At 35.4% G+C, this 18,169-nt stretch overlaps 2 protein-coding genes and 1 long non-coding RNA gene across 3 annotated transcripts; all 3 read right to left on the reverse strand.

Annotated features, from left to right (window-relative positions):
* Positions 1-1,289: 1,289 nt before the first annotated feature.
* On the reverse strand, positions 1,290-5,165 carry LOC125196135 (receptor kinase-like protein Xa21). Its single transcript, XM_048094520.1, has 5 exons — positions 4,227-5,165; positions 3,935-4,153; positions 3,281-3,874; positions 1,883-3,136; positions 1,290-1,786 (listed from the first exon to the last, which is right to left on the reverse strand). Exons 1-5 carry the CDS (start codon positions 5,134-5,136, stop codon positions 1,443-1,445), a joined length of 3,321 nt encoding a protein of 1,106 aa, XP_047950477.1. The 5' UTR covers positions 5,137-5,165; the 3' UTR covers positions 1,290-1,442.
* A 1,016-nt stretch (positions 5,166-6,181) lies between these two features.
* Positions 6,182-7,088, reverse strand: LOC125196136. The gene is made up of 2 exons (XR_007171836.1): positions 7,004-7,088; positions 6,182-6,267 (listed from the first exon to the last, which is right to left on the reverse strand). It is a non-coding gene; the product is annotated as an uncharacterized LOC125196136 (long non-coding RNA).
* A 1,380-nt stretch (positions 7,089-8,468) lies between these two features.
* On the reverse strand, positions 8,469-11,543 carry LOC125193108 (protein CHUP1, chloroplastic-like). The gene is made up of 5 exons (XM_048090850.1): positions 10,214-11,543; positions 9,612-9,925; positions 9,420-9,531; positions 8,810-8,944; positions 8,469-8,733 (listed from the first exon to the last, which is right to left on the reverse strand). Exons 1-5 carry the CDS (start codon positions 11,360-11,362, stop codon positions 8,632-8,634), a joined length of 1,812 nt encoding a protein of 603 aa, XP_047946807.1. The 5' UTR covers positions 11,363-11,543; the 3' UTR covers positions 8,469-8,631.
* Between the last annotated feature and the right edge of the window lie 6,626 nt (positions 11,544-18,169).

Here is an 18,169-nt window from a genome sequence, read left to right on the forward strand (position 1 = left end):
CTATGAAACTGTTGTTGCATAAATTCAAGTAGTCTAGCTTTGGTAAATGACCAAAGATAGGAGAAATCTCTCCCTTGAAGTTGTTAAACTGGAGAGATATGAACTTCAACTGGTGAAGGAAAGACAGCTCGTGAGGCAAACTGGAGAGGTCGAGGGAAACGAGGAAGGAGAGTTGCCTGAGTTGTGGTGGAATGCTACCGGAGAGACTCATGTCAGAGAGATCCAATGCAGCAACTCTATTGTGGCACGACCTACAAGTGATGACAATCCATGTGCACACAGTGCTCGAGTTGGTCCAATTTATTGCAAGCATACGAGAAGGGTTAGAGATGATGTGTTGTTTGTTCAAGCTAGTGAGTTGTTCAAGATCTGTGTAGTTCGTATGTAGTGGTGTTTCAGTTGTCCCTCTTAGCTACTACTATAACATTACAGCTAAATGTAGATTTTTCAACGTGTGTCTCGGATTAGGATAAGGAATAAAATAATACTCTTGAATTCAAATTTGGTTTCATTGTTTATAACTTTCTAAGCATGACTAGTTGAATAAACACAGTTCCCCCAATGTTTTTTTTGCTGCTCTGCACTTCTTTCTCAACAAGAGTTAGGCAGATCACCTTCACCAACACAAAGCTTCAATATTTGCAAGAAATGACACCAACTCATCTACTTAAATCTCGCCATAACCATGCATGCTTAGCTGTATTTTAATTATAAAATAGCTGAACTTTTTTCTCTTTAAAAGAGGATCAATAACAGTTTTTCATCCACCCTTAATGACTTAAAAAAGGATCAATAACAGTTTTTCATCCACCCTTAATGACTTATCCACCCTTAATGACTTGAACCCTCGATCTATTGGATAAAAGATAAAATGCTGGCTAAATTCCATATGAACAGCACACCAGAATTTATTTATAGAAATAATAATGGAATAAGCTAAGGACCACCAGGTTGGCTTCTACAAGTATATATTATCATAACCCTTGCATTGTGATATTGTACTTATAACATATAGGAGTATGATGGGTGGAATGTACAGCAATGAACAATCCAAAGTCAACTTGCCATTAGTGACAGGATTAATTGAAAACAAAAAACTTAATAATTCTACCATTATTGAATATCTACCTGTATGCATCCAGTAGCGAACTAAAAAAAACATGCTCGTATAAACTCTACTGCTATTATCATTTTAACATTTGCTTCACCATATAACCTTGTAAAGACGATACAAATAATTCAAATACAGAAAAAATTGGCAAAAGAATGATGTATGAAACTACCACAAATAGTAATGAATCAAATATTATCTTTAAAAAAGTACCAGTACTACATTACACAACATGATTGAATGCAAAACAGAACTAACTAGTATTGGACCAAATATATTATACATATCTCAGTAACATCTAAAAAAAGTAATAAAACAACTCTATAAGGCCTCACCCTATAATCCCACGTTGGATTTTCTGCAGCTCTGCTAGAGCTTCTTTCATATTAATCCTTTTATTAGGGGAATGTGCAGAGCACTTTAAAGCTAACTCCAATATGGATGTTGTGAATTCCAAAATATTTTTGCCATTATTTTCTTCAACATTCACTACTAAGTTGGCATCTATAACTTGATATGTGAATTCTGGAACTGACCTTTCGATCCAACTCTTCAAGCTTAGATCTCCAACAAACATGTCATCACTTGGCCTTTTTCTCGTGAATACTTCCATCAACATCACACCATAGCTATACACATCGCACCTTGTGGAGACTAGTCCTTCTGATCCATACTCTAAAATCACAAAAAACCATACTATACCAGTCAGTAAACATAAAACATCATTTATAAGTATATACAGTACATAATTAATGTAGAATAACAATTCACCTGGAGCAATGTAACCCAATGTTCCTAGGGTGTTGGTTAACACCATGCTATCTCCATCGCATAGTAACTTTGCTATCCCAAAATCACTTACATGGCCAACCATATCTTCATCTAACAACACATTACTTGGCTTCAGGTCGCTTTGAACAATAGGTGTTGAACAACCATGGTGAAGATACTCCAGAGCAGATGCAACATCAATCATTATATTCAATCTTTCCATAAAATTCAAGCAGTGGTTATGAGAATATAACCAAATATCAAGGTTTCCCATGGGCATATATTCAAGTACCAATGCCTTGAACTCTTCATTAGAACAACAACTTAAGACGCTTGTCAGACACCTATGCCGAATGCTACGAAGTATCTCACATTCGACATCAAATCTCCTCAAAATGCCTTGTAATTGAAGGTTGAACACCTTAACAGCAACAACATTCCCATTGTTAAGAATTCCTTTGTAAACAGAGCAAGAACTCCCAATTCCAAGCAAATTGCTCTCACTGAGATGTGCAGTTGCTTGCATAAGCTCATAATAAGATATTCTTTCTGGCACAATGGATATCAACTCATCAACTTCTCTAGTTGTCTTATCTTTCCTTTTGCATCTAAATAAGATAAAAGCCAAAGACACAATTGAAACGAAAGCCACAACTCCAAAAGCAACAAATAAAGCTCGTTCAACCCTCTTCCTCTTTGATACATGATTAGAAACAGCTAGGCAAATTGGGACATGGAATCTCGGGATTCCACACAATGCCTCATTGCCCTTAAAAGAATCCATAGTAAAGTTTCTGAAAGAGCCACCACTAGGAATTTCTCCACTCAAACTATTGAAAGAGACATTGAAATAGTTGAGGTATTGAAGCTCTTCCAAAGACTTTGGAATTGAACCAGAGAGGTTGTTGTGGGACAAGTCAAGAGTCACCAAACTGATCATGCTTCCCATGGAAACTGGAATAGAACCTTCTAGTCTGTTATTTGCCAAAGAAAGATTGGCCAAATTCTGTAACTTTCCAATAGTGTCAGGAATAGACCCTGACAACTGATTCATGGAGAGAACAATAGATATTGCTGCTCCTAGATTACTTATCTCTTGAGGTAAAAACCCAGTTAATGAATTTGAGGACAAATCAAGATTGAGCAAATCTTCAAGGCCCCATAAGCTGGATGGTATACTTGAATGGAACATGTTGGTGTTTAGTAAAACAACTCTTAAAGAAGAGGCATTACCCAAACATTTAGGAATTGAACCTGAGAATTGATTTCGGCTAATATTTATATGAACGAGGTTGTATAAATCACATACAGCATACGGAAAGGGGCCTTGCAACATGTTAGCACCAAGATCTAATCCTTGAAGGTCACGCAAATGTTTGATTGAGAGGGGAACATTACCAGATAACTCATTGTCATGGAAACTCAAGATCGCCAAGCTTGTTAAATTGGCTATTTGAGCAGGAATGGTGCCGTTCAATTTGCAGCCACCGGCATAGAACTGTTGGAGTGAGGAAGATAAATTCCCAATAGAAGGTGGAATGGCGCCATACAGAGGATTATTAGCTAAAGTCAGACGATTTAAAGACCTGCAATTTGACAATGAGGTAATGAAATCGAGGTTTGAAGAAAGATTGTTGCTGAACAGTTCAAGGCGTAGGAGAAGTCTTAGGTTGCCGAGATCAGTAGGTATATAACCACCGAATTTGTTTTGAGAAAGTGCGAGAAATCTGAGTTGGGAACAATTGGAGATAGAGTTGGGTATTGGTCCAGAGATGGAATTTTTGCCAAGAAAAAGCTCTTCAATAATGGGAAGAGTTTCATGTTGGCACAAATTGGGTGGAAGAACTCCAGAGAGGGCATTCCCAGTTAATGAAAGAACTTGAAGAGTAGAAATGTTAAAGAGACCATGTGGAATGGAACCACTCAAGTAATTGTCATCTGATGTTAATATAGTCAGTCTGTAAAGTTGCTCCATTTCAGTGGGAATAATCCCTGCAAAACAAATTGTAATTAAATTGTAGTACTAGTAATTAAATAAATTAATTAAATTACCTGTCATGTAGTTATGGGAAATTGATAATTGAGTTAGCATTGTAAGATTTCCAACATCCTTTGAAATATTCCCTGTGAACTTGTTTCTCCATAGTGTTAATTCTTGAAGAGAAGACATATTCATGAAAATACTAAAAGGAAATGAGCCCCCAATCTGATTGTTTTCAACACCAAAAAAAACCATGTTGTGAAGGTTGCCAATCTCAGCTGGTAGTGTACCTGTAAAACAATTATGAATATTCAAACAAGTTTATACTACATCAATATAGTGCGGTAAGAATAAAAACATTACCATTCAAATTGTTTTCACCGAGGTATAAAGTGTGAAGAGATGTTAAGTGGCCGATTTCCGCAGGTATCTGCCCACTGAATGAGTTGAGGGAGAGGGACAGCAGTTGTAGCTCTGAACACTGTGATAGATTTGTCGGAATCGCGCCACTAAGCTGATTTTTAGAAAAATAGATCTGTACAAGAAATGGAAGATTGGTGCACATGTCTGTTGGAAGACTTCCACTCAATTCATTCCCTGTGAACCCTATAGACACCAGCTTCGACAGGTTGAATATCGCTGATGGTATAGCCCCGGAGAGACGATTCCAATTAATATAAAGAGAATCTAGATTTTCAAGTCTGCCTAACTCTTTTGGAATTTCTCCACTTAGAGAATTGTAATTTAGGTTGAGGAATTCCAGGCTTGTAAGATTTGAGAGGGATTTTGGGATGGAACCTACAAAGCTGTTGTTGCGTAAATTCAAGTACTCTAGCTCTGGTAGATGACCAAAGATAGAAGGAATCTCTCCTGTGAAGTTGTTAAGTCGGAGAGACATGAACTTCAACCTGTGAAGGAAAGACAGCTCGTGAGGCAACGCTCCACTGAACAGGTTGCTGGTGAGGTCGAGGGAGGCGAGGAAGGATAGCTGACCGAGTTGTGGTGGAATGCTGCCGGAGAGATTCATGTAAGAGAGATTCAATGCAGCTACTCTATGGTGACGCAAGCTGCAAGACACGCCAATCCAGCTGCAGACGGAGCTCGAATTAGTCCAATTTGCAGCAAGTGTATGAGAAGGGTCAGAGATGATGTGTTGCTTTAATGAAAGAAGAGCAGTTTGATCAGTGGCAAGGCTCATTTTGGCTATACAAGGTGTTTGAAAGGTTATGGTGAGGAATGCATATGCAAGAATGCAATAAAACTTTTTCTCCATGTCTACAAATTGGAAGGTGTGGTTGAAATAATGAGTCAAGCACCATATATATATATATATATACAGCTAGTAAGTTGACATTAAAGACTCCTTGTTAGAGCTAATGAGTTGTTAAAGAAGTGCTTTGTCTTTAGTGCATGTGTAGGACATATATATAACATTACAACTAATATGAAGAATTTTCAATATGGGTCTTAAGATTTCAAGCATGGCTCACACTCTCTTTGAGTTAGCCTTGCATGCTTAACTGGATTTGGAATATAATAAAATATAGTTTCAATTGTCGCTTAGTAAATTACAAGAGAACAGTACACCAGAATTGATTTATAGAAATATTGGAATAACTTCAAGAGTACTAGATTGACTTCTATTATCATAATTCAAAACAATAACATATACTAGTACACCATAATTTATTTATAGAAATGTTGGAATAAGTTAAAGAGAACTAGGTTGACTTCTATTATCATAATCCAAAAACAAAATATAACATATAGGAACATGTTTGCGGAGTGTGCAGTAATATATAAATAGTCAAAAGTCAACTTGAAATTAATGCCATTATGTGGAAGGGATCACTTAGTGACAAAATTTGATATAAATAAAAAACATAAAGCATTTAGTGAATATCAAGTTGAATGCATCCATCTTAGATGTATCTCCCTTGCTAGATGTAGAAATCAAGCTATAAATAAAAATTAATAGTAATAAATAATTTTAAAGGATCCATAAGCTAGATCTACACCAAATCCTGATTTCAAAAATAAAAACCTAGTCCTGGATGTCTAACTAAATTGCTTTGGCTTTTAAAAGAGAAGAAAGGGGAAAAACCTAGTCCGAGATGGCTAACCAAATCTTCGATACACGTCAGTGAAGAATGATCAATCAACAAACATGTGCAGAAGACATACACTCAAAGATTATTAGTACTACTATTTACATGTTGCAACATTTAAGCTTTATCTAGGCAACGTAAGTAAAAAAAAAAAAAAACTTGATTTTTATTGTGCCCAATATTTGAAGTCATTTTTGGCATACAAGAAAGTTGAGCCAATCCAATTGCTGAAATATATAGATAACAGTGGGAAAGACCACAATTTCCCATGATAGTCTCTCCAATAATACATGATCCTAGAAAAGAAAAAAAGATAAGGAAAACAAAGGCAAGTTGAGGTGACTTCATTTCTGTAAACAATAAGAAAATGCAGGTTGTGAAATTAGGCCTAAACGGTTAAACCTTGATTGGCTAATCAGTGAGTTGAAATGCTGCATTTTCAAGATGAGCTTTTTTTCAAGAGGAAATGAAATAGCTTATAAATCAGTCTCAACCATCCGAACATGATCAAATCTATATAAGTCGCAGCAATAGGTAAATATTACTAATGATTTTATATATTGATTATCTACCAGCTACGCTTATCTAAAAAAATGTTAATTAGCATACATTTTAATTTCGTTCCTATAAGTTGCTCGGTTATGCATTATCGATGATGTATGTCTATAAGTGTACTATGCCTTTTCATATTAATAATCATTTTAAATATGGTTGATTATATCAATTCTGTATCATACCAATGTCAATTAATATGCATTTGACTCATTTTCGAAAATTAACGATCTAAACTCAGAAACAAGACCCGATTATACTTCATCTTCCCCAAAATGCCACTGTTCTTTCTTCACTTTTCCCTCACCCAGTTCAGTCAGAATCTCATACAGGAGTTACGCTAAATAAAGATATCATTCCATTGTAGAAAATCGTCATTGGAGCTATGTTTAAAGCATTCCCATCACCCCACGCCGCAGACTAAATACTCTAAATGCAAGAAATCAAGCTAGGAAGAAGTATTATGGTTTCGTAACTTACGTTACCTAAGCTTCGGATCACAAACCGGCAGTTGACGGGAGGGATTGCAACAGATGATGACCTCTTCGATCCCTTCATCACCTCCGGACATCTCGGTTTTGGTTTCGAATTATGAGTTAGGGTTTCAATTTGGGGATTTTGTTACTGGAAGTAGCTCTACAGCTTTGCTTCTCAACAAATACAAAATGTGAAAGCACATCCTTTCTGTTTGTTTTTTTAATTGGTAAATGAATTTAAATTTAAATGCTGAGCCACGCAAGACTCAAATTTATAACAGATATTAACTTTTCTACTTCTTGGTCAACTCATACACCCTTCTCTTGAAACTTTGCTTGGACATCATGTTCTAGTCATAGTTTTAGGATTTCATGGCAAAGAAAGATAAAAGTGAGAGTAGCCGCAACGACATGCTCACACGGTCACACCCAAGTACACGGATTGAGCATGCAAAGGTTGCACAGTGCACACTTGCGCACGTTAATACGTGGCCAACACATGGTGCAATGTGGCTTTTAATTCAGTTATTTTTCATTAAAAAATGAGATTTATTTTTTTTCCATTCTTAATTCACATCTATAAATAAACTTATACTCCAATTTAATTTTTTATTAGGATTTAATTACGTGATTTTCCATTTATTGCAGTCATATAAGTTTCCATTTATTAGGATAATGAAACCATGATTGGCGCGGTGGTTCAGCACCTCGTCCTTTAAGCATGATATCAGGGGTTTGTCCCTCCGCACGACGAGGGATTAGTCTCATGTGAATGGAAAAAATTATTTTGTTAGTCCCTTATCGTCTAGTACACTGAGCATTGGGACAAAGGATTATTAGTCCTCTAGCTTCGCTACGATGGGGATTATTCCTTTAGCCTTCAGCACTATGAATCTCTTGGAAAACAAAAAAAAAGAATAATATAACTAAATAGGTTATTTTAACTGAGCTTAATTCATAAAGAACTAAATCAGTAACCAAAAAGTATTAAATTAAATCTCGTAGTAATAAAGATACAAAAGTCTTTCATATTATCTTAAAATTTAGGGTTTAAATTAACTAGTATTTTCATATCTTATATGTCAAATATCATTAAGTTAACACAAGATTTTTAGAGCTAAGTAGTCAAATAATTTCATATAACTCATAGTATATCTTGTCTTGGCCCAAGAATACTAAACAAGCACTTAGTAGTTACACGATTTAGACTTAATTATGATAAGTTATCATCGTATCTTTCCTACCAAACAAATATTATATACTATATTGTCTCATTTCTCACAATCCCAATATTTATGATCTATTATTTCTTGTTGACATTAGTATTTGCGAGACTCTGCAAGCTTGGTGAATAATATAGTCGTCCTAAAATTGAAACAGATTAAGGTACTCGGGGCGTCTGGTCTAAGCATGTTTTAAAACCACACACTCTTACAAAATTAAAATTGAAATTGAAATTATAAGATATGTTGCTCAGTTCATTGTGAAATTTTCATTTATTTTCAAATAAATAAATATATTTGGGCCGCAAGTTAAGCCCAACTGTATTAACAACAAATCTGCATATATCCCATATTTGAACTCTATACAACAAAAAATAAGCCATTTTCTGAAGCTGAGTTTGCTACAGAATCAACAAATAAATTTCCGTTGGTGTTGATTTTGGCACAACTGAAACTTGTCCCTCAGTTCTTGAAACGCCTTCATGGTCTCCGCGTCGAAACCCCCAGCAAACTGAGAAGAGAAAATAACCCCATCCATTATTAATCTCCAGTGGTGAGGTGAAACACGAGAATAAATATATTCTTACCTGATGAACTCGAAAGGCGAACTTGACGCCTTGGACTATGAGATCCTCTTCTTCAGGACCGCCGGCTACCATTCCCAGCTCTGCCGTTACTCTCTTCATGTACTTCATTGCCAATTTCACTGATGCCAGCTTTATCTGCAAAGTTCAAATGCCATACATATAACTGATAAGAACAATTGAGGGTTCAATTCCTATGTAATGATTTAGAGGGAGAGGGAGTTGGGATGTAATTAAATGTGGCTACAACATATGTTACATTGCATAATTGTAAAAATATCAGTTTATAACAATCAAGATAGCAGCAGAACATATACACATCATGGTAGGTATAAATAAATAACCAGATTCCCAGCTAATCAGCAACAACATAAAAAGTAGTAGTACTACTGAGAAGCACGTGTGGACAATACAAAATTAGGCTTAATCAGACAAAAAAACTTCTCAATCCCATTGTCCTCTACCTAACGGTCATTTTCTCCTAAAATGAATCATTCACAGCCTTTATTTAATTTCTTCTTAACACATGTTTAGCCTAAATAAATTACCAATTTCCTCTGTTTTGCATACACCACTAAGCTGCAAACAAGATGATTAGGTCGGGGGGATTCACCTGACTCACAAAGCCGGTTTCAAGCATCCAATCCATCGGAATATGGTGAAGTTTGTACCTATTAGTAGCCACTTCTCTCAACCTCGACAAATTGTAAACACTGTGCTCCAATCTGCATTAAGCAAGGCACAAAATGTGAATTACTAATTGCCATCTCACAACCTTCAAAATTTTAAGTGGCATTTTACATACTTGTCAAAGAGGGACTGCATTTTCTTGAGAGCGGGAGCACAATGCAGCCTAGAATCATCGCGAAACGACAAAACTTCAGACTCCAGCTTCTTCAGATCAGAGTAGCCAAAAGCAGCTTCTCTCAGTGCATCAGCCTTCTGCTCCGGCCAGTTGAAGTGCTTCAGCACAGCTCTCTCATCAACCAGATGCGAGAGCTCATCATCAAGCCATTTAACAAACGGGACGACATCTTCAATGTCAGTGAAGGCAGCATTTTGAACTTCTTTGATCAAGAAACTAATGAAATCTCCTTGGGTCTCCACATCTGTCTTGATCTGCCAATCAATTCATGGAAAACGTTAGTAAATATAATTAAACCGTTGAATTTAATAGTGTCATTCAATTTTACAGCTTTCTGGATTTCACCAATATGGATTTTGAATTTCAACCCCTTTTTATCTTCAAAATGAAATTGACAAAATCCAGTAGGGAAAAAAGCAGTGCAGAAATCCAGATAAAAAGACAAACAACATAACCCGTGTCCGTGAGAATGTGACATTAAATCTATTTTTTTATAAAAAATAGTAGTAACTAGTATAATAAAAATAAAAAAAATAATTTACCGCAAGTAAATGTGAAGAGCGATTCTCAATTTCTCCAATCATATCCTTGGCCGCAGCTCCGGCCAATATCCCATCGGAGGAGGCACTGGAATCGCGTCTGAAGCTCGAATCCCTCCGCATCAGCGAGTGGTAAAACTCAACAACCTCCGGAACTCTCCTGACCTTCGATTTACCCCCCTTCGGAGGTGGTGGCGGAGGAGCAGGCGGCGCAGCCACCTTGGATTTCGCCGGAGGCGGTGGCGGAGGAGGCGGCGCAGACACCTTGGATTTCGCCGGAGGCGGCGGAATGTTGGAAATCTCCGCCAATGCGCGGTCAGCTGAATCAGAAAGAGAGGCGGATGAAGACTGAGACGACGACGGCAGCGGCGGCGGCTTCGGAACCCGCGGCGCGCGGGATCGAATCGCGATCAACGGTTCGGAAGTTCCGGGAATCTCCTCGGAATCGAAGCGGGAACTCCGAGGCCGGTCGTCCTTCTCCGCCGTGTTGTCCTTCTTCAGGCTCGCGACAGAATCGCAGAAATTGGAGGCAATGTTACTCTGCGTGACGCATTTTCGCAAAACCTTGGCAGAGAAATTGGATTTGTGGTAATTATTGGTGACATGAGCGAGCTTCGGCGGAGAAGAAGAAGACGGCGTCGTTTCCTCGTGCTCGGCGACAGCTCGTTTAATATCGCGCAATTCGGCCTGCATGTATTTGATGTTCTCTTCGTATTTGTGATTCTGGTGGGTCAATTCGATGTGCAGAAACTCGTTCTCATTCCTGAGGCGCTCATTCTCCACCTCCAGCCACTCGATCTTCTTCCTAAACCGCTCAATTTCAGAATCCTTGTTCGAAATCTCGGTCTCCAGCATCGGCAGGATCGCGACGGACTCCTTGAGCAGCTTGTGCTCGAGGAGCTCCGTCTTGAGGCGCGACTCGCTCTCGCGCAGATCCTCGACCAATCGGATGAGTTCCGAGACGTCCGGTGGCCGCGGCTGGACCTGCGCGGAGGAGCGCGGGAAGTAGGCGCCGAACGAGCGGGAGAAGCCGTTGCCGGAGCCTTTCTGCTTGCCGGATCCCGGCGGTTTTGGCGAGGCGTCGGGCTTAGCCTTCGCCCGAGCAGGCGATTTCTGCAGTCCCATCGCCGTTTTGACTTTTCCGGCGACCATTTTGTGGGAGCAGAGGCGATGTTTGAATTGCGTCAAATTATTTACAAATTGTGAATGGGATGGGAATGTGGAAAGAGTAGGACGAGAGTAGATGTCGTTTTCGTTATGAGTGTATTTTGTAGATTGGTTATGGCGTGGTGAAAGCAGAGAAGAGTAAGAGAGTAAGGGTTTGAGACTTTGAGTTAGAGATGAAACGATTATGGAAAAAACGGTCTTCTTTTCTTGGATCCTGTCTGGTAAATAGAATTCAAATTTTTACCGATCCACGCGCTCAAGTCTTTATTCATATATGGAAAGTAAACAGCTAAAAAAAATTTCTTTTAAAAATTACTAAAAAAAATTTCTTTTAAAAATTACTAAAAAAAATAAAAAAGAAATAGATTTGCATAACAAGGGCAAAAAGAGCAAATTATAGTATTTTCACGAAAAATTTAGTTATATTTAGTAAGTACTTCAAATATACCTTTTTTCCTAATTATCAACTTTAGAGCTGAACCGGGATACATACCATGCTGCACTCCCTCGCCACATCATCCCCATCATCGCTGCATCATCTGCTAGCGCATCGGGCATACCCCCTACCCGGGCTCATGCCGCCTCCCCGGCCGCCGCTCCGCGCCACTATCCCCACTGCCATACCAGGCATCCCACAGGCATACCCCCGGCGCACCAGCCATCATCCCCATCATCGATTCCAGGGATGTTAAATCCGGGCCCATCGCCATCCGGATCCCACGTCTGTCAGGAGTCGAGAAACCACTCGTCAGCGATTTGGACTCGTTGTTGTGATCCATCGCTCAATAATGCTCTTGTACGAAAGTTAGAGAGAAACTCGTTAAAACAAGTGGTGCAAATGAAATGAAACGAAAATCGCGTTTATATAGGTTTTAAAAAAAAAAAAAAAAAAAAAACGGAAAAACCTGGCCGGCCGATCGCTAGCGATTTGGCGTCTGCAATGGCGGCCAGCATCGCCGAAGACGATATCGCCAGCCACGATGCGCTCGCCGTCAGTTGGCATTGCAATGGTTCGGCTAGCCTCATTGCCAGCGATGAGATCACTAGCAGAAATTAGCGGATGCTCTTATTTTAGCAAGAACAATGTTTAATGCAATTCTTGACTTGCGCGATAGTATTCTCCTGGAAATGTGTTCAATTGGATTTGTTGCCTTATTAATTAATATTAGGATCTACTGATTTGATACCGCTCAAATGGAAAGTAAACTACTAATACAGTAGAAAATTAATTTACCTGATCAATTTTAAAATCATAAATAATTCACAGATATACATAAAATAAAAGTAGTGCTACTTAAATTAATGGTAAGCTATTACCACGCAATTTTTTATTCATCTTTTCTATTATTTTCTTTTGTTTAATTTATAAGAAACGGAAAACATATTTAACTCTTACTACGTTGATGCGGGTGAAAGTCGGTACTTGTAGGGGTTGAAACTAGAGAAATAAACGTACATAAACTGTTGTAAAAGATTAATTTGTAAGAAGGAGAAATGCTAAAAATAAAAAGAGGAAGAAAAAAATTATATAAATATAATTTTAAGTTAATTTATTGCATTGTGCTCATTTTAAAATGTACTAGGAGTACTAAATATATCTATCAAATTTTAAGAAAATATGCTCAATAAACTGATTGTGTTGATGTACGGGGTTAAGTTTGTATAACATGCGTAATGTTGGTTAAACAATTATATTGATATAACATTCGAAGATACTACTAGAATATAATCCCTATAACACATTATGTTGCATAAGCAATTATAATAATATTCATAATTAATAAATTATAGTTAAGAAAGTTTATAATTTCGTATATATAGTAGAGTAGTATTATTTAAGTAATTAAGAATTAGTGTTTTTTATACTATATATATCTCACACACATCTCTTATTATCAATGCTATAAACTAATGCATCTAGATATGATAAAAACTTCTTCATCCAGATATTATAATATTCAGAATTATTATAATTTTGTGTTGTCATGATGTAATTTTAGCTAGATTCGAAAAAGATGGAGTAAATGTTGTTCAGAAGCGTTTGTCACTGCTGAAGAGACAGCGTTATTATATGAGTCTTAATCTTAGTTCTTTCGACATCAATTGTAATTTCTTCATTTATATAGGAATTTATTTATTTTTAAAAAGAAAAAAATGGAGTAAATGTTACTCACTCAATCCATAAAGATTGTCCATTTTTTCATTTCAAGTCGTCCACAAAGTTTGTCCGTTTCAGCATTTACGATTTTTTGTAGTGGGCCTCATATTCCACTTAACTCATTCCCACATATTTTATTATAAAACTAATATATAAAAGTAGGATCGTTTATAGCTTTTATTGCGTTTTTAAATTCGTTCTTAAAAGCTTTGGTCGAAAGTGAGACGATCTTTGTGGGACGGAGGAGTAATAGTTAATGGACGACAGATTTAATAAATGTCACTATTGTTTATGTAGAATGTTAGTTTCTCATCTATTCCATCTACCTAACGTTATTCACGCGCTGGTGCCGTTGGTGGTTCTCCATTCTCAATTGTTTTAGTTATTCGTTTTTTGGAATTTGTGAGATGAAATTCAAATTTACTGTTGCCAAAAGTTATTTAATACTATTGCATTAAAGTTTGAAAGTTAAAAGGGCCAACGGTCGGCTTATCTTGAGATCTTTCGATCTTACTTTGGTGTACTGTTCTGTGCGGCTTAGAGAGGGTAACTTGTTTGAATTAAATTCATATATCTGCTTTTCCAAAAATAGATTAACACAACTCTTTTATCATATTGAAGAATAAATAATCATGTTTAAGTCCAAAATGACAGAATGTTTGTCGGAAGCAAAAACTATATATTATTTTTGAATTAATCATAAAATTGTTTGAGATGTGTATGCAATGATGTTTAGATATTTTAAGTTGCTGTTTGTATTTAAATAAAAAAAAATTTTAAATTTCAAGATATTTTTGCAACTATCTAATCTCAAATAATAAGTTCATAGCACAGACAGTCTGGGTCATTTAAAAATATAATCTAAATATTAGTTTCCGTAAAATATAATGAATTTAGGAAAAATTTATTTTTAGATTTTTAGTCACCAATCGAAAATTTTGGGCCCATAGACCCCCCCCACGGAGTGGGGGCCGTGGGGATGGGGGCAAAATAGGCTTTCACGCCGTGGGGGGGTCTTTTTTAAATTTTAATATTTCAAATTCAAAACAGAAATATCTCAAAATACAAATTTTGGGGCTTTGGGAAAAGATTTTAAAAAATTTGGAAATTGAGTTTAAAAAGTTGGTGGGATGTGGGGCTCTTTTAAAGTATTAGTTTTATAATAAAATGTGAGTATGAATGAGTTAGTGGAATATGAGGTCCCTTTTCAAAAAAGATAAAAGTAAAATAGCAAAATTTTGTGGGCCCGGGGAAAAGGGAAACGGATAAATTATCGGGGCCGGATGGAGTAATAATTATTTTCCATAAGTTGATCTATTCGGACATCCCCCCAAAAATTAAGTATTTCAAAAAAATAAAAATAAAACTTAAACTTTTTTTTTTATTTATATTATCTCCTTTTTATATCTCTCCCCCTTTTTTTCTACCCATTTTTTTTTTACTTTTTTTAAAGAGTGAATTAAAAATGACTAAATAAAAGGTCGTCTTTGTTCGCTAAATGAAAACGTCTTTATTTTAAAGTTTTTTAGCATAAATCCGTTTTGGCTTCTTTTTTAAACCCCCAAAACCCCCTTAAACAAAATTTTATTTTATTTGTCTTTTAAAGGGTATTTTGGGCTTATAAAATTTTAAAAAAAGATATTATCTATCTTCTCTCATTCTCTCCCTTTTTATACTATTATTATTAATCAATATTAAAATTTTTTACTTTTATGTTATAAAATAATAATTAATTTCTTTTTAATACTTATCATTTAAATAAATTTAATCACAATTATAATTGTAATTATATTTAATTATTATAATAATATTATTGTAATAATAGTAAAACTAGTAGCAGTAATTAATAATTAAAAATTATTATTTTATATTAAATTAATAACTATTCATTATAGTCTTAATCAAAATTTAAAAAGAGTTGATATTCATAATGATAAAGTTGAATATTTTTTTAGTTAGATGTTTCAACCCTAAAATGAGTATAAATAATTTAATTAAAAATATTCAATTGATTTAAGTATTTTAAATAATTAATCTAATTAGGTGTTTTGTTATTGATTTATATTATGAATGCATAAAACACTAAAAAGATAGAAGAAAAAAGAAGAGAAAAAGAAAAAGAAACATAAATTAGGAGAAAAAAGAAAGAAGAAAGGAAGATAAAATACTAAAGAAATAAGAAAGGAAAAAGAAAATTCGTAGATGGTTATTTGATTGAAATTCAAAATATCTCAATATCTAAAAAAATCACATGTTTGGTACCTAGGGTTATTTTTGTCGAATGCAAAAAATCGATATAAAGTAAAGATCAGAATCTCATTTATCAATGCGAAAGTGGAAAGATCAGGGTACCATTTGTAATAATTAAAACAATTACAAATAGTCATGAGCTGTATGGGGATTTATCTCATTCGTGAATCGGACTTTAAAAATATTATCGGTAGTCCACTGGACTAAGGGTTATTGAAATTGAATCTTTTGGTTATTTTTTATCCGTAGAAATGCCCTTTTGGTACATTTGAGTTTATTTCGTCTTTCATATTTGGTTGTTTCGATATGATATTATTTAGATGATTTACTTAAATCGATATTATTTGAAATTATCTTCTTCTTACCTTTGTCAACGCCCCCAACTTGTTTTTATTTTGATATTAGATTTAATTTTATAAAATTAAATTTAAAATTTGAATTTTTTAAATACCAATAAATTATTTTAATTAAAATTATTAATTTTATTACTACTATAATTAAGTTTTGTATTAGTTGTTTTGGATAGTTTTATTTCTACATATATAGCTATGAAATTAAGAAAAAAGAATACATAAATTAGTAATTTTAATTAAAATAATTTATTGATATTTAAAAATTTAAATTTTAAATTTAATTTTATGAAATTAAATCTAATATTGAAATAAAAAAATAAAGGGAAGGAAATAAAAAAATAAAGGGAAGGATGACAAGGGAATAGGAAGATAATTTCAAAATAATAGTACTATCAGATTTAGTACATCATCGAAATAATATCATATTTAAATAGTTAAAATGTGAAAAGATGAAATTGCCCAAATGCTCGAAATCGGATAAAAAATAGTCAAAATGACCAATTTTGAAATAAAACCTTAGTCCATGGACTACTGACCATATTTTCAAAGTCCAGGGGCGTAGTGAGATAAACTCTTAGTCGAGGGGACCATTTTTGTAGTTCACTCTAATTTAATATGTTCAACACAATTTCTTAATCTTAGAATTGCCCATAAATTTTGTAAAGAGGATGTATCGTCCATTTCCTTTTCAAATTCATTAAGTAGGCTGCGAGAAGAGGTGACAGATAAGAATCGGCACATATATTGGCACATGTTCCTTTATCCGTTGACGGGGTCGAACAATAGTCATTACCCAGGTTGTTGGTGTTGAATACTAATGACTACGGGTTGCTAGATGGAGATGAGACGGGTCGGGGAGGAGGGGGCGAGCGAGATCAGGCTGGGTTGGGTATGAGCTAAAGGTATGTCGTACGCATCCAACAACCCGAAAAGTTCAGATATTTAGAGCAGGGTTTTAGAAGTACATCGTAGGTAGGCCGAATGATGCGCACGAGGCGTGAATGCCATGGGCGAGATCTACCAATAGCTCATGAAAGGCATTTGACCCGCCTCGTATTTTCCAACTAATATGTATATATATTACCAACTAATTTATTTCTTTTAAATTTTCTTACTAAATGCCCATCCTCAAATTCTTAAAATTCCTTCATATAAAAATTTTTTTTTCCCCCAAATTAAAAATTTTGGTTTTTGATTTAAATTTTAATGTGAGGCAAAGGATGTGACTTAGTTTGGTGGCTCTTGGCCAAGGGCGACTACTCCTGGGGGAGGGCATTCATGGACCTCCGCCGGGAGGCCAACCCTCCCCAAAACATTTAGAGCCGCCAATGAGACTAAGAAAAAAAAAGAGAAAGTGAGAGGGGAAAGGCCCCCGACATATTCGGGAAAAAAAACCCCATATATCACCCAATCTAGATAGAGTTGTTTTTCGATAGGGGAAATGAGTTTACTAAGCGGGTCCGGGGTCGGGGTGATAAGGGAAAACCCTTAATGTTGGAGATGGACGGGGATGCACAACAATAATCAGTACCCCCCAAATTAAGGTTAAGTAGTAGTTTCTATTTTTGGGAGAATTTGGATCAGTTATTTTGATAAATGAGAGTGATATTAATAGGTAAAAGGCAAATTTTTCAAACTATAAAAATAAAATTTGGGCAAAAAAATTATTTTTAAAAAGCATCAAATAAAAGCGCAAAAAAATCCTTTTTTATGGTTCCATAAAAAAACTAATGGTTCTTTTTTATCTTCGGACCGTTTAAAGGAAAAAAAGGACTACTTCCGGACATTTTCATTTCTTATGCCTTTTTTAAAAAAAGAAGTTTTGGGGCCAAATTTTTATTTTTTTATAGTTTTGGGGTAAATGCTTTTCTTTTAAAATTATAGCAGTAGCGTTTTATTTAAAGTCGCATTTTATTAACAATGCTCGTAAGAGCAACATTCATATACCAAATCAAAATTTAAAATTACAAGAAAAAAAGAATTTTTTAACAAAAAAAAAAATCTTAAAAACATTAATGATTCAAGCATATT

Source organism: Salvia hispanica, chromosome 6 (genome assembly GCF_023119035.1).
Source record: "Salvia hispanica cultivar TCC Black 2014 chromosome 6, UniMelb_Shisp_WGS_1.0, whole genome shotgun sequence".
NCBI lineage: Eukaryota > Viridiplantae > Streptophyta > Magnoliopsida > Lamiales > Lamiaceae > Salvia > Salvia hispanica.

What these genes read in the sequence shown, in the direction of transcription:
- LOC125196135 (XM_048094520.1), bottom strand. Translation starts at nt 5,136, where the DNA reads ATGGAGAAAAAGTTTTATTGCATTCTTGCATATGCATTCCTCACCATA. An exon ending in CGGTGAAAACAATTTGAATG is followed by an intron (nt 4,154 to 4,226) that starts GTAATGTTTTTA and finishes ATTGTTTTACAG; the next exon opens with GTACACTACCAGCTGAGATT. An exon ending in CCATGACAATGAGTTATCTG is followed by an intron (nt 3,137 to 3,280) that starts GTAATGTTCCCC and finishes ATCAATTCTCAG; the next exon opens with GTTCAATTCCTAAATGTTTG.
- LOC125193108 (XM_048090850.1), bottom strand. Translation starts at nt 11,362, where the DNA reads ATGGTCGCCGGAAAAGTCAAAACGGCGATGGGACTGCAGAAATCGCCT. An exon ending in GCTCTTCACATTTACTTGCG is followed by an intron (nt 9,926 to 10,213) that starts GTAAATTATTTT and finishes ATTGATTGGCAG; the next exon opens with ATCAAGACAGATGTGGAGAC. An exon ending in ATGCAGTCCCTCTTTGACAA is followed by an intron (nt 9,532 to 9,611) that starts GTATGTAAAATG and finishes TGCTTAATGCAG; the next exon opens with ATTGGAGCACAGTGTTTACA.